Below are 15832 nucleotides of genomic sequence, written 5' to 3'. Positions count from 1 at the left end.
TTTGTTGTTTGTTTGTTTGTTTTTAGTATTTCAGCTAATGTATGTGTCCTGTAAGCATTTCCTGACATTCGTACCATTCTAATAGGACAATAGAGTAATGGCACTAATGAGATCTTTCAGACTAAATATTGGTCCTCTATCATCTCTGGACTAGAGTGGCAGTGACTCACAGAAGCTCCTACATTTTCCAAGATGCCACAGGGGCAGTCTATATTATTTCTCCTAGATCTCCCAGAGCATCCTGCTCTGTCCTCTTGTCTTACATCTCTGGTGGAAATCCTTTGCACCAACAGTACACAGATAAAGGAGGGCCAACCATTTTGTCTAGAAAAGTGGCTCTAACTCCAAGTCACTCTTCTCAGACCAAGCCAGTATCTCTTCATTCTCTTTCCAAGTCCCCTTCCAGATGGAGAGACTGAAGCTGACAGCATCCTTCCTACTCAGCAGTGGTACTCAGCCCCTGTACCATGCTGGGGACACAACTCACATTGTAGTCCCTGTGAATGCCCTATCCTGGAGCCCATAGAACACAACATGAAAGATGCCCCCTGGAGTTTGCAAAATCTATTGTCTTGGCCAAAGAAGCAGTAAGAGAAAGGCAAAGTGTGAGTGCACATGCTTCCTGTGGAAGCCAAAGAATTATTAAGAGAAGTAGAGCAATGGTTTTCAAAGTAGCCTCAGTAAAGTCTAGAGCTTTCAACCAAAGGCCTTAAGGACAATTGTTAAGGTGAGTCTCTGAGTTTCACCATGATTTTTTAAACATTTAGTCAAGTATTCTTAAGTACAATATAACAAGACTTATGAAATTAATTTTATTTTCTAAAACTTTTCTTCTTGTCATGACATTTTTAAATACCATGTATAAATACACATAATCAGTATCTATGTAATGACTGTCTATGAGAAATTCTTTGTTTTCTATTTCTGCTGTAAATGTATTTTTCTCATATAACAGTACTGTAACTAAAAGATAATTTTTATAGAAGGAAGGGAGGGAGAGAAGGAAGAAAAGAGAAGAAAGAGGAAATGCCACCACAGCCCTAATGCTCCTACACAAACAAAGCTAAAATCTGAATGTTTTTCAGCCTGTTGTTTTTCCACTGCAGAACCAATGTAAAACTACTAGCAATGTTACTATAATCTGGATCTTAGCATTATATCTTGGTGATATAGTATTCTTTTTATACATTGTTGGATATGATTAGATAACATTTTCTCAAGAATTTTTGCATCTATATTGATGAGAGATACTGATCTGTAGTTTTAATTTCTTTTAATGTCTCTATCTGGTTTTTGTATTAAGGTAATACTGACCTCATAAAATGAGTTAAGTGTTAATTTGTATCTATTTTGAGAAAGAGATTGTGGAGCACTGATATCATTTCTCCCTTAAATGTTCGGTAGAATTCACCAGTGAAACAATCTGGGGTTAGTGCTTTATTTTTGGAAGACTAATTATTGATTTAATTTTTAATAAATATCATTCTATGTAGGTATTTATTTCTCCTTGTGTGAATTTTGGTAGTTTGTGTTCTCAAGGAATTAGTCCATTACATCTATGCTATCAAATTTGTGGGTGTAAGGTTTTCATAGTGTTTCTTTATTATCCTTCTAATGCCCATGGTACTAGAACTGATGGCCTCTCTTTTATTTCTGATGTAGGTAAAATGCGTCTTTTATTTTTCTTGGTTAGTCTTGCTACTGGTTTATCAATTTTATTAATGTTTTCAAATAACCATATTTGGTTTCATTGATTTTCTCTATTGTTTTCCCGGTTTGGATTTTATTGATGATTGCTTTATTTTATTCTTTATGCATGCCTTAGGCTTAAATTGCTCTTCATTCTCTAGTTTCCTAAGGTGGAGGTTTAAATGATTGATTTTAGATCTTTCTTAATTTCTACATGTATTTAATGCTATGAATTTCCCTGTAAGCACTACTTTAGCTGCATCCCACAGGTTTTGATAATTGTATTTTAATTTTCATTTAGCTAAAAATAGTTTTTAATTTCCCTTGAGACTTCTTTTTTAACCCATGTGTTACTTAAAAATGTATTGTTTAATCTCCAAATATTCTGTGATTTTCTAGCTATCTTTCTTTCTGTTACTGATTTCTAGGTTAATTCCATTGTGATCTGAGAGCAGACATTGTTATTATTTCTATTCTTTTAATGTGTTGAGATGTGTTTTATGGCCCAGAATGTGGTCTATATTGATGACTATTCCATGCAATCTCGAGAAGAATGTGTATTCTACTGTTGTTGGATTAAGTCATCCAAAGATGTTCATTATATCCTTGATTGATGATGCTGTTGAGTTCAACAATACCCTTGCTGATTTTCTGCCTGCTAGGTCTGTCCATCTTTGATAGAAGGGTGTTGAAGTCTCCAAACTATAGTAGCAGATTTATCTATATCTTTTGCAGTTCTACTTGTTTTAGCCTCATATATTTTGATATTCTGTTATTAGACACACACACATTAAGGGTGATTGTGTCTTTTGGATAATTGACATCTGCTTCATTATGTAATGCCTCTCTTTAATGCTGATAATTGTCTTTGTTCTGAAGTTTTCTTTGTCTGTAATTAACATAGCTAATTCTGCTGCTGTAATTAGATTTAGGGTAATATATATTTCTCCATCTCTTTACTCTTAACCTATAGTGTCATTATATTTTAAGTAGGCATCTTATGAACAACATGTATGTTGATTTTATTTTTCATTTTTTAAAGCACACAGACAACCTCTTTATTTTAGTTGGGACATCTAGTACGTTTAAAGGGAGTACTGATACATTTTGTTAAAGCCAACCACATTTGTAAATGTCTTCTATTCATTGAATTATTATTTGTTCATTTTTCTTCCTTTTTCTACCAACTCTGGTTTTAATTGAGCATTTCATATAATTTAATTTTCTGTCCTCTCTTACATATCAATTGTATTTATTTAGTGGAAATTATAACTGGTTGTGATAGTTAATTTTATGTGTCAACTTGGTTGCACCACAATGACAAAAATGGGGTCAAACATTATTCTGGATGTTTCTGTGAGGGTGTTCTTGGATGAGGTTAACATTTAGATTGGTGGACTTTGAGTAAGACAGATGGCCCTCCGTAATGGGGGTGGGCATCATCCAATCAACTGGAGCCCTAAATAGAACAAAAGACTGACCAAGCAAGAAGGAATTCTGCTGGCAAACTGCCTTTGCATTCTAACCACAGCAGTGGCTCCCTGCTGGGTCTCCAGCCTGCTGACATACCCTGTAGATTTTGGACTTCCCAGCTCCATAACTACATGAGCCAGTTCTTTAAAATAAATATCTCTATATTCACATCTCATCGGTTCGGTTTCTCCAGAAAATCCTGACTAATACAGATTTTAGTACCTGGAGTGGTTCTAAAGGAACTCAATCTTTTTTTTTTAGATTTCAAAGTATTTATTTATTTATTTACTTATTTATTTATTATTTCAGTAGATTTTGGGGAAACAGATGATATTCGTTTACATGAATAAGTTCTTTAGTAGTGATTTCTGAGATTTTGGTGCACCCATCACCTGAGCCGTGTACCCTGTACCCAATGTGTAGTCTTTTATCCCTCACTCCCCTCCTGCCCTTTCCCCTGTGTTCCCAAAGTCCATTGTATCATTTTTATGCCTTTGTGTCCTCATAGCTTAGCTCCCACTTATGAGTGAGAACATACAATATTTGGTTTTCCATTCCTGAGTTACTTCACTTATAATAATGGACTCCAATTTTATCTAAGTTACAGCAGCACAATGCACAATTGCAAAAATATGGAACCAGCCCAAATGATGAGTCTGAGTGCTGAGTTTACGGCCCTTCAATCAACAAGTAGATAAAGAAAATGTGGTATATGTATGCCATGAAATACTGCTCAATAACAAAAAGGGATGAAATAATGGCATTTGCAGGAACTCAATCTTTTTTTTTATATATACTTTATGTTCTAGGGTACATGTGCACAAAGTGCAGGTTTGTTACGTATGTATACATGTGCCATATTGGTGTGCTGCACCCATTAACTCGTCATTTCCATTAGGTATATCTCCTAATGCTATCCCTCCCCACTCCCCACACCCCACAACAGGCCCCGGTGTGTGATGTTCCCCTTCCTGTGTGCAAGTGTTCTCATTGTTCGATTCCCACCTATGAGTGAGAACATGTGGTGTTTGGTTTTCTGTCCTTGTGATAGTTTGCTGAGAATGATGGTTTCCAGCTGCATCCATGTCCCTACAAAGGACATGAACTCATCCTTTTTTATGGCTGCATAGTATTCCATGGCGTATATGTGCCAAATTTTCTTAATCTAATCTGTCATTGATGGACATTTGGGTTGGTTCCAAGTCTTTGCTACTGTGAATAGTGCTGCAATAAACATACGTGTGCATGTGTCCTTATAGCAGCATGATTTATAATCCTTTGGGTATATACCCAGTAATGGGATGGCTGGGTCAAATGGTATTTCTAAGGAACTCAATCTTAAGGGTGAGTTTTCTGAATTGGTTCTGGAATTTCTGGAATTGGCTACCTATTTTGATTATATTTAAAGACACTAATAACTGCATTTCTAGTAATAAAGAGAATACTGATAGTCCATGGCATAATGTTGCAGCAGAGATACACAAAATATTACCATTGGATATTCTCAAATGCTTGTAAGAGGCAAGGATCTGGGTGACTATGTATACAGTATCTTCAAACATTTTTGTCTAACTAACAAGCGTAATGACATTGACTGGTTGTTTCTAATTAAGCTGGATAAAGTGGGGAAAGAAAAGGATGAGCTCAGGGATTCAAATTCCCAGCTCAAGCACTATATAAATGACCTGAAAGCTTAGATATCTACTCTGAAGGAGTCCCTTGTCTCCTGTAGCTCCAAGACCAGGATTGGCGAAAACGAAACCCTGTGAGTGACTTACAACAAAAATTGAATTTCCAGCCTCCACTTTTAAAGTGCTTTCTGTTAAAGTGAGGGCATTGATAGGGAAAGAACGGGATCCCGAAAGTTGGAATAGAGATGTATGGGAAGACCCTGATAAAGGTGGAAACACTGAGACAGTAATTTCTGCTGAGTTTTCTTTTCCAGTAGAAGCAGACTCTGCACCCCCATCTGAGGGGATAAACTTTGTATTGCCTGAGGATACTGTAATGGCCTCCCCTGAGGCAGTTGCCATGCAAGACAATATTGCTTCTCCTCAAGACTCACCCCTACCACGCTTCTTTGGTTCTAGACCAGGTCCCATAAGACCCTTAAAAGTAAGGTACAAAATGTAACCCACGAGGAGGCACACCACATTCCAAAAGAACTACTTGAATTTTCTAATATATATAGATAGAAATGCAGGGAATATGTGTGGGAATTGATATTAGAGGTGTGGGGTAATAGTGAAAGGGACAAAAAGTTGGATCAGGCTGAATTTATTGATATACGCTTACTAAGCAGAGATTCTGTGTTTAAGATTGCAATTCAGGAAGCTAGAAATGGCTCCAACAGTTTATTTAGTTACTTGGTTGAAACATAGACCAAAAGTAGCATAGACCAAAAGATCTTGAACTGCAATATCTGCCTTGATTTACAGTAGAAATGAACTCAAAGGCTTAGGGACACTAGAAGGAATGTCTAAGGAATTGAATTAGAAGGAATTTGTTATTTAAGACCTTCTTACCCACCATGGGCAGGTCCAAAGGGCACACCTTGTACCTTGATCGTGAAGAATACATTTGTGAGGGGAGCCTCAGCATGGTAGAAGAGCTCTGGCATTGCTCTTCTCTGTAGGCCAGACCGTACAGTTGGAACCGCAGCTGCTGAATTGGGAAACATAAATGCAATGGAAGTAATGAGATCCCAAGGGTAGCAGAGACCAAGTGGAGGCACTCAACCAACAAAGGCAAGGTAGGTGCAGTTACTCTAACAGACAGCAGAGCCAAGGCAGCACTCAGAATAGTCAGGCTCCTGTGGATATATGGTGTTGGCTACTTGATCATGACATTCCTAGAAGTGAAACTGATAGGAAACCTACTAAATTGCTATTGACTTATATAAGCAGGAAAGTTCAAGGACAAGTGAACAAAAATCTAATTTGAATCATCAAAACAGAGGGTCTTGGCATCTCAATCAATTCTCAGGCCAGTTTATAGACCTAGAACCCCTTGAATGAAGGGGGAGGCTGGGCCTCCTTGAAAAAGGACCCCAGTACACTGTTGAAAATATTTCTCCCAGTCTTCTCCAAAGGGATCTAGAGGCTTTCACCAGGGCAGTTGTGGATTGAGGGAAAGGAAGTAATCAGACCTTTCAGGAACTACAGGGTACTGGCTCTGAACTGACATTGATCAGTTCAGAAGCAATATTGCATTCCCAGAGAGATGGCAGAAATTAGTGCCACCATCAAGGATTTGAAAGATGCAGGAGTGCTAATTCTCACCACATCCCCATTGAACTCTGCTATTTGGCCTGTGCAGAAGACAAATGGATCTTGGAGAATAACAGTGAATTATTATAAGCTTAATGGAGTGGTGACTCCAATTGCAGCTGCTGTGCCAGATGTGGTTTCATTACCTGAGCAAATGAACAGACCTCCTGGTCCTGGGCTGCAGCTATCAGTCTGTCCCTGTCCCACATCAGTCTGGCTGCTCCTCTTGATGAGTCTGAGTGCTGAGTTTACAGACCAGCCCTATGGGCATGGCAGAGAGGATGGCAACCTGGCAGCTGTGGGGTTGGAGTGTTAAACGGGAGACCCAAGATAGGGAGCTGGAGCTCCAGGAAAAAACAGAATGTCAGGGAGGCCTCCAGCCCCACAGATGAGAGAAGCAGCCTCCAAGAAGTGGCCTGGGGCAAAGAGAAGTGTGGGCTTTCCCCCCGACAAAGAGTAGGGGGAGTCCAGGAGACAGGGCTGGAGGCAGCCAACAGACCAGGATGGAATCCCCTGCGATGAGCAAGGTGCCAGGAAAGATGTGGAGGGGAGGAAAGCAGCAGTCAATAGGGTGCTCAAGAGTTAGGAGGGGCAGCGTTGGGCACACCAAGCAGGGCACAGTGTTAAGGAAAAAGAGCTCTGAGGAGCAGAAAAGAGAGCTGCAATCAGGGCTCAGTCATGGAAACCGAAGTGACAAAAGGATGCTGGGAGGCCTGTGGAAGAAGGAGGCTAGCAGAAAGGGAGGGCAAGCAAGGGAAAGGCTAGGGAGCAAAACAAGGAAGCACTCTGTCTTGTGTTTAAGACGAAAGAAACCCTGTTCCTATTTATAAGTTGAACGGAAGGGACAAACCAAACCAAGAGGAAGAGGCTAAGGACCCTGGGGAGGTTGGGGACTAAGGAGAGGTGGGACACAGGAATGCCCAGCCTGCCCGGGCAGAGGAGGAAGGTCCCAATGCCACTGGGAAGTGGAAACCCTGCGGCAGCTGGGACAACATCTAGGGTAATTGGGACAAGGGGCTCTGCGGACCCAAAACGCCATCTTGATATCACTAAAGCACAAAATGTATAAGGAAGGTGAGGGTGAAGGACAAAGGGATTTCAGAAACAAAGATAATATCACTAAATAAACATCCACAGACATAACAGTATATCCATGCAGAATATTTATTGTAAATGTTTCCATTATAGACACGTGTTTAACAACATATCCAGTGTACATTTTAACCGGTGGCAACATCACCACAGGTAGCTTTGATTACATAATCAACACTTTAACTTTTCCTACACATGTATATCAAATGTGAATGATGGAATATACAAGTTAACTGTCCTCCTTTAAACTACCTGAAAAACTACTCCCTCTTATTTCATTTTGCATTTTCTAGGCAGTATTTTTCCATGATCTTTAAAAACAGACGCAGGAGCTTTGGAAGAACAGAAATGCAATTACTTACATACGATATGATGAGAAGTGTTTCATGATATACAAGTTGACATAGTACAAGTTATTAACATAGTACAAGTTTTTACTGTGTAGAAAAAATAAACTTACAGTGAATAAATAAACTAACAGCTTTATATATCAAGTTATATATGGAGTATAAAAAGTAGTTATATATATATACATATACATATATATAAGTGTGTGTGTTCTACAGTATAAATATACTATATACTTAAATATTTCGTGTGACAGAACATTATTTCATCTGTTTTCAGTTTTGTACATTAAAATACGTCTGGCAGTTGGGGTCTCCCCTGATCTCTGGAGACCCTGGGATCCTCTTCCCATTCCAAGGGTAGACGCACCAGCAGAGCCTCTCCTCTCCAGCCAGGGATGTCTCACACTGCAAAGACAAGACCAAGGTCAAGAGCAGCAGATGACAAGGTGACAGGGGAATGTAGAGTCATAGCTGGCCCTTTTTTCAGTGCAGCCAAGCACTGCAGAGCCAAGCCAATAGTCCCGGCTGTGAAACCAGCTGCCAATGATGCCGGTAAATCTCACGCCCTCCTGGTTCTCATCATAAAATAGAGACAGTGACTGAGTGGCACATGCAATAATGACTTCTTACGTGTGTTAAACAGCACAGCGTGTGCACAGCTGTCTGCTTCATAGCCCAATGTCAGGGGAGCCCAACCCAGAGGGAACATGTCACATGTGTACCCCACTGTGCATTGCCTGTGAAGCAGGGCCTAGTCCTCAATTTCTCTCAATAAAATCTACAGAACCTGTACTTCACTGAGGCTTAAAGCACTCCTCAACATGAAATCTTGGTCTGTTTGATCTCATTTATTATCTGGCAGGCCACAAAAATGTTGTTGTGTTTTATTAGACAGTTCAGAGAGAAAGTGTAAAAGCTGTACAAATAGATACTTGCTTTTCTATGTTAAGTATGTTCCCTTACTCTCTTGTATAAGTGAGGAACCTGAGATCCAAGCATTATGGGGCCTAGGAAAGTCTTCCATAGCTATTGGCTTGCTGAGTGATGGAGCTCAGGCTCAGCCCCAGGGCCCCTGGTCCAGTGCAGGCTTTCCTCCTCTGGTGGTGACACATTGACCTGTTCAATAGGCTATCTTCGCCTAGATGTTCCAGGTTCCCAGAGGGGTGGATCTGGCTCAAGACAACCAGTTCTGGTGTCTACTTTGGAGGGGATATTCTTTGCCATGAATGACCATGGCTTGGCAGGAATGTAGGGCAGGAGTCCCTTTCACCCTGACGACACACACTGGCAAGGCCACCTACCTGTCTGCTGTGATAAAATCCATTCTTGTTGCAGTTTGGCAGGTAAAATTTGGAAATGTCCTCTCCTGATGTCTCCTGTGCCTTGGTTAAACTCTCTACGACTCTGTAGAGTTCTATTCGGCAGGGCTCCTAAGAGAATAACTTTACATTAGTATATCTAACAAGACACGGTGAATTATCAGCTTAGACAATGACAGATGGAAGAGGTTTTGTAGAAGCAGGGGTGGCCCTATGATCTGGCCATGGGGACCTGGGACTAGGTGTCATGTGATGTGCTCCCACTGGGCCTCTTTTTCCCACCTGTGGTTAGTCTGTCTTGAGTTGTTCAGATAAAGAACAAGAACACCATTCTCTCCCTCACCAAACACTCTCCCAACACCTGCACAGAAACATCCCCAGGCAAGAACCTCACCAACACCACACAACTCTTCCCAACTCCTCCTGCCACCTACTGAATACTTTGGGCACCCGCCATCTGGTTAGAAGAAGAGTGGGCATAGCTCTTAATTAAGAATTTAGCAGAAGAGATTTCTAGATTTTGAATAACTTTCCTCTGCAATCTACAATGTTATTTTACATAAACTAAATCAAGTGAGGATTAAGGCATTCATTTGGATAATTTAACAATTAACTTTCCTCCATTTATCGTTATTCTCAGATTAAATTCCAAAGTGTTGAGAAAATGGTTTAATCCTCCCTTTTTCTGGGAGGGCATGTTTGTGGAAGTAATTTTTTTTCTCAAATCAAGTCACTCCGACTTTGATTCTCTGTCGCCCTCAAGTGGTAGAATTCAAAACAGACATTAATTAAGATAATGGGGAGTTGATGTTTGGGAAGATGAAAATTCTGAAGGTAGATATTGGTGGTGGTTGCAGAATAACGTGCATTACTTATTGTTACTTAATGCCACAGAAATCTATGCTTTAAAATAGTTAATGATGTATATTACTTAATGCCACAGAAACCTATGCTTCAAAATAGTTAAAACAGTAAATTTTATGTCTTTATTTTGACAATTTTTTTAAAGGGAAGCAAATGATACAATGGAGGTGAAAGCAGTCAGGGCCTTGTACTAAGTTTTGGAACAATGTAACTCAAAGCTCTGACACCCTTATTTAGAGAGGAGCTCAGAGACATGAAGTAACCTATTATCAGGAACTACATTTTCTTTGCATCCAGTAGGCATCTCTCCTGAAAGTCCTTGTGTTCACAGCTTGAGAAAGTTTAGCTGAGAAATGGCCACTAGGTTTGGGGGGAAAGCATTTCTTTCCAGGACATCAGGACCAGGAAGGAGTGGACCAGGTCTGCTTGTCACAGCCAACTCAAGCTACAGCCTCTGACAGGAGAGTTCCCACCACCCACCTGCTGGGCCTCACCTTCCATTTTTTGACGTTGGTGACATGGACAGCCTTCGAGCTATCATAGGTACCGATGGCATCCCAAAGAGTGGAATGATCCTCTTCAGAAGGGGCCATCAGATGGAAATTATCCAGGAGCTCCTCCTCAGTTATCTCTGTGCTCTCTGGGCTTTCAGGGCTCCCTGCCAGGAAACATTGCAGACCCCATGAGCCCTCCCAAAGCATCCGCACCTCCGGGCCCCCACGAGATCACTTCCTTCCCTCAAAACCAGTCTGGGCCATGAGGACGGCCACATTCCTTAACCCGATTTTCACTGACTCTCACTGTAAAGGACCTTGTAATGGTTTCCAGGAAGAGAAATGACAACAGCAATGCCAGCTCTGTTCCTGACAGTTCTAAGTTTTGGGGACTGGCAAGGATGCCCCACGTTTCCGCTTTTAAAGCAGCAGGGGAGCAGAGCAACAAACGCATTTGCTGAGGCTGAGAACAACCCCAAAGAAGCCAGGATTAGAGTTCAATTCCTAACCGCATTAGTGGGGCGCGTCGTAACCTCAGCTTCCCCATCCTTAAAATGGGGATTTTACTAATATCCCTGAATGAACGGTACAGTTCATCTAGAAGTGGAGTCTAGAATGCAGCTCTCCTGACCCAAAGTACTACCCTCTTCTATTTTGGGGCCCCTGCCTTCCCACATCCTAAGGGACTTCTCTGCAACACCCCCAACCCACCCTCGTGCCAAGAGGATCTTGCAGATAGAGTCCAAAGGTGCATGAACAGAATCAGAAAACGGGCTGTAAGGGACCCCCTGTGGAAATTCATCTCCTTGAGGATCAGTGAGAGGACTCCCTTTCATTTCCTCTAAAGGGCAGAGAATCCGCAAGGAAACCCTGTTGCCTCCTTGGAAGGGTCACTGACTCTCACACACTCACTCTAACACCCTATCAGGGTATGGAAGTCCTGATTCCTCCGAGAATGGCACAGGACGTGCAAGCAGCCCAGATGAGGAGATAGGGGCTGGAGTAGAGAAAGAGGCATTTCCTCCACTTCCCGCTACAAACAAATGCCTGCTTAAATCCAGGAAAGAACCTGATTGTCATGTTCTTAGGGGGCAACATACACATCAAACATTGTTTTTCTATGGCAATGAATGGAAGTGAAGCTTTTAGCCTCAACTCTCACATTATGTTCTGTAAACATCTGGGTAGCACATACTGTATCCAGGACGTATATTACAAAGGACATTCCAAACACCTCCTGGGGAGGCCAGCAGGAGGGATTCCCTTCTTAGGCCTTCCCGGATGCTCCAGCCACTGGGGCTGCCCACGTGCTGGCAACGAGACTGGTGGGGGACCCAGGGTGGCAACCCGACTGAGGAAAGCAGCCCCACCGCCTCCCTCTACTCTTGCTGTCTGGGTATCTAAAGATCACTGGGCTACGACGAGGGCCAAGTGCGAGCTTCCTCCTTGAGTCTCCACTAAGCTATGTGTGCCCTGGAACATCTTCCTTCTTTTCCCAGGGCACGTCCTGCCAAGACCATGCAATGATCGGTCTCCACTCCAAGCTCCTTCCCCAACTACGTGCTCTGGTTTCAAGCGCTAATTGTGGACAAGCCCCTGCCCGGCTCCAGCCCCACCCAGTAGTTAGGGGAGTGGGGACGGGAGGTGCCGGTGGGCCAGGAGGTGCCGGGGCAGGGGCGGGACTGTGGTACCTGCAGCCTCGGCATTGGAAGCGGAGGCGTCAGAGTCCTGCACGCAGGCGCCTTGGCCGCGGGTAAGGGCGTGCAGGGGTTGCTGCTCCCCCGGCAGCGCGCGGCAACTGAGTCCCCGGGCGCAGCGTGCAGTGGCCACGCCGCACGCGGCGCCCAGAGGCAGGGCGCACATCGGGCAGCAGCCGCAGCCCGCGGACCGGGTGACTTCCGAGCACGAGGCGGGCACCGGCGGGCAGAGAGCGAGCTTCTCAGCGGAGCAGGGCGCGCACTGCCACGGAGCGCTGGCTGTCACGCCGACCTGGACAGTCAGCAGGAGCAGTACCAGCCAGACGCGAGCAACGGGGACCTCTGACATCTCCAGGCGCGGGCAGCAGACAGGAGCCGAGGCTCTCTGGGCTGGTGGCGGCGGGCGGTGGCCCATACTCTGGACAAGCGACAGTGGAGCGGTGGCCAGTGCTCTCTGGGAGGGTGGCGGCGGCGCGGCGGCAGATGCTTGCTGGATGGGATGGCGGTGGCCGATGCTCGCTGGACACAGCGCGCGCCTTATAAAGGGCACAGGCCGCGCCACTTGCACCAGGAGGTTAATGATTGGCAGCGCGGCACGCTAGGAGCTGAGTGTTCAAAATAAGTTTGTTTTGCTAGTGCGCCCAAGGCCCTACGCAAACCGCAGGTGGGAGGAGGGTAAACGGTTTTGATTTCATACTGTTTGTCCTGTTGTTAGGGGGTTCAGGCCCTGAGTTAAAGTCCAGTTCTAACAAGTGCTCAGCTGGGAGGGGGATGGCGTTTGTTTTTGTTAAAACGACAGCCCAGGCCCAGCTGGTCAGGCTCTTTAATTGACCCAGAAAAAGCCCTAGAGATCTCCTGCAAAGCGTCTCCTGCAAAAATGAAAAACTCCTGGGTAACACCAGCCCACCCAGCAGTTCTCAAATGCAGAAACCAAGGTCCCGCGTGAGGAAAGGCGAGATGGGGTTAGAATCCGGGTCTCTGCAAGCCCTAGCAGGTTAGCTGTGGAAAAGCCCAGAATTGCTTCTTTCTGCAGGAAAAAGTCTCCAACCTGCAAAGAAAACAAAAACAAAACAAAACAAAAAAACACAGTTCATCCTAGGGCTCTGCCAAGCTCCCCAATCTCACTCTACCTCCAAGAGCCTTTCTCCTCTTTGGAGGGGCAGTTAAGAAGGTCTAACAAGGCCTTGTCAGCAGTGGAGCCAGGATCCCAGGGCACCTGTGACTTTCAGGCACAGGCCAGATATTTATCAGTAGCAAATGCAATGGTTTTCTCTTTAGTTAAAATTCTCATGTATTGGATATTCTCTTTCACAAGAAAGAAGTCACAAGAAGAAAATCCTTCAGAGAAAGTTAGAATCACGCTTATCTCCAGGAGTTGCAGGCTCTCCCCATGACTCCCTCCATGGCCTTCCAGGGGAGAGCTGTGATCAGGGAGCATGCCACGCTCTAGGCCTGCCCCTTGGCCTCTCCTGTGATCCCCAAACCCCACATTTTCCCACCCACCTGGCACCATCTTTGCCTCCCATTCCAGGCACAGGCTCTGGGCTACTCTACCTCCAGGCCTGGGCCTCCTGTTGTCCCTTCAGATCCTTTAGGAGTGGTGTTGCCAAACTGGGAAATTGGAGGTGGCTTGTCCAGCCCCTTGCTTTATAGAGGAGAACACTGAGGCCAGAGAAGGAAGGATATTGCCAGCTCCAAGTCACAGAGGCTATAATGGTGCATCCTGAACAAGAATTCACTTTTCTGATGCCCACACAGTCCTGCTTACCGTAAGCAAGCCCTAAGTAAATGCCTTTCTCTGTAATCTGGCTAAAACACTCTAAAATAGTAGAGCATTGCTGAATCACCTCAAGCGACAGTCATTCTTACTTTCAAGGAAATGATCCCTGCCGTGCCCTTCAGGGCAGGTGTAAGGGCAGGTGAAAGTAATAACTGTCCTGAAATTCTGAAGCTGGAGCTAGAGCGGTCTGCTCGAACAATGCCACCCTCAGCTGTTTATCCTACAGATGATGAGACAGATGTGAGAGATCATTTTAAACTTATGTGAAAAGATACACGAGCCAATCCCTATCCTGAAGCCATACTGCAAACAACCTAAATGCCCATCTCTAGGTGCTGGATACATAAATCCTGGGGCATGCTTCCACTGGAAGACAGAGAGCTATCAACAAGAAGGAGCAACTCTGATTTTCTGATAGGGAAAAATCTCTAAAATTCAAGTAAAGTGATTCAACTTAAGTAAAATCTCCTAGCTAAGTACAAATACTTAGTGTGGTACTGTTTGTGTACAATAAAAATAAGATGAGTGTATGCAACTGATTCTACATTTATTGCATGTTTTGGGAGGAATACATAAATTGATAGCAATGCCTTCTTGTGGGTGGTGGTGAAAAATGTGACTGAGGGACAGACTGGTTTTCCTTGCATACCCTTTCTTAACCTTCTGAATTTGTAGATATACTTACACTGTCTATTACACTATCAATCTAAAGAATAACCAAGGGGCCGGGCGCAGTAGCTCACGCCTATAATCCCAACACTTTGGGAGGCTGAAGTGGGCAGATCACCAGAGAACAGGAATTCGAGACCAGACTGACCAACATGGCAAAACCCCATATCTACTAAAAATACAAAAATTACCCGGGCGTGGTGTCAGGCACCTGTAATCTCAGCTACTCAGGAGGCTGAGGCAGGAGAATCGCTTAAACCCAGGAGGCAGAGGTTGCAGTGAGCCAAGATCGTGCCATTACACTCCAGCTTGGGAGACAAGAGCGAGACTCCGACTCAAAAAATAAAAATAAAAAAATAACCGAGTTGAAATTAATTGATGACCTCCTTTTCTCACCACTTTCCTGTTTCTGTGGCCTTCGGAAAGTGACTTGGATTTGCCAAGCTGGCTTTTGTTCTACCTCTAAAATCTCCAAAGAGTGATGGCCCCAGCATCTCCTGCAAAAATCAAAATAAGGTAAGTGAAGTCATTGCTGTTGGAAGTTTATGATTGTTTGTCATTATTTCTGTACAGAGCAGAGTTTGGCATTTGGTAAAGGAACTGACCAACAGTTTTGAATTTTTTGACATTTTTAGGGTAGATCCCTAAGCAATTTGATTTCCAGAAGAAGAATGTGTGCTCTGGATTTTCTCTCTGACTTCCTCGGTTTGCAATCCGTGCCCACACCTGAAATGTTTTCTTAATGAAACACATGAAAGAGGCAATTCTTTGGTAAATATCTGGAGGCCACCTGCTGCGTGCCAGGCAGTGTACTTGGCCCTGGATTGTTGTGCACTTGCTCAGCATTCGTCCCACCCATCCTCCCTGAGGTCTTACTTCTCCTGCATGTAGTGAAAATTCGTGCCCTCAAGGATCGATTTCCCAAATGTTTTCCTTGCTTGCTTCATAGCGACAGCAAACCAAACAGCCCCCAAACGAGACAGAGCTCTCCTCCTACTCCTGACCCTCTGTCAACACAGATGGAGCCAGGCCCCTCCCTACAGGCCTGTGTAAGCCGTCTGTCCATCTGTCCATCGTGTGTGGGAGTGAGCAGCCCTGCCCTGGCAGGTCAGAGTCACAGCCGATGATGTGACTGC

At 43.8% G+C, this 15832-nt stretch overlaps 1 protein-coding gene across 1 annotated transcript; it reads right to left on the bottom strand.

Moving 5' to 3' along the window:
* Window positions 1-7581: 7581 nt before the first annotated feature.
* On the bottom strand, window positions 7582-12925 carry IGFBP1 (insulin like growth factor binding protein 1). The gene is made up of 4 exons (XM_050783437.1): window positions 12242-12925; window positions 10551-10714; window positions 9175-9303; window positions 7582-8278 (listed from the first exon to the last, which is right to left on the bottom strand). Exons 1-4 carry the CDS (start codon window positions 12660-12662, stop codon window positions 8147-8149), a joined length of 846 nt encoding a protein of 281 aa, XP_050639394.1. The 5' UTR covers window positions 12663-12925; the 3' UTR covers window positions 7582-8146.
* Between the last annotated feature and the right edge of the window lie 2907 nt (window positions 12926-15832).

The sequence above is a fragment of the Macaca thibetana genome, chromosome 3, assembly GCF_024542745.1.
Source record: "Macaca thibetana thibetana isolate TM-01 chromosome 3, ASM2454274v1, whole genome shotgun sequence".
NCBI classification, from domain to species: Eukaryota; Metazoa; Chordata; class Mammalia; order Primates; family Cercopithecidae; genus Macaca; species Macaca thibetana.
Note: the sequence above shows the minus strand (reverse complement) of the source record. Positions and strands in the feature narration are given on the sequence as shown.

Coding starts and splice junctions, on each gene's coding strand:
- IGFBP1 (XM_050783437.1), bottom strand. CDS start 12,662: ATGGGCCACCGCCCGCCGCCACCAGCCCAGAGAGCCTCGGCTCCTGTC. Junction 10,715..12,241: donor TTCCAATGCCGAGGCTGCAG/GTACCACAGTCC, acceptor GTTTCCTGGCAG/GGAGCCCTGAAAGCCCAGAG. Junction 8,279..9,174: donor GATTTTATCACAGCAGACAG/GTAGGTGGCCTT, acceptor TTGTCTTTGCAG/TGTGAGACATCCCTGGCTGG.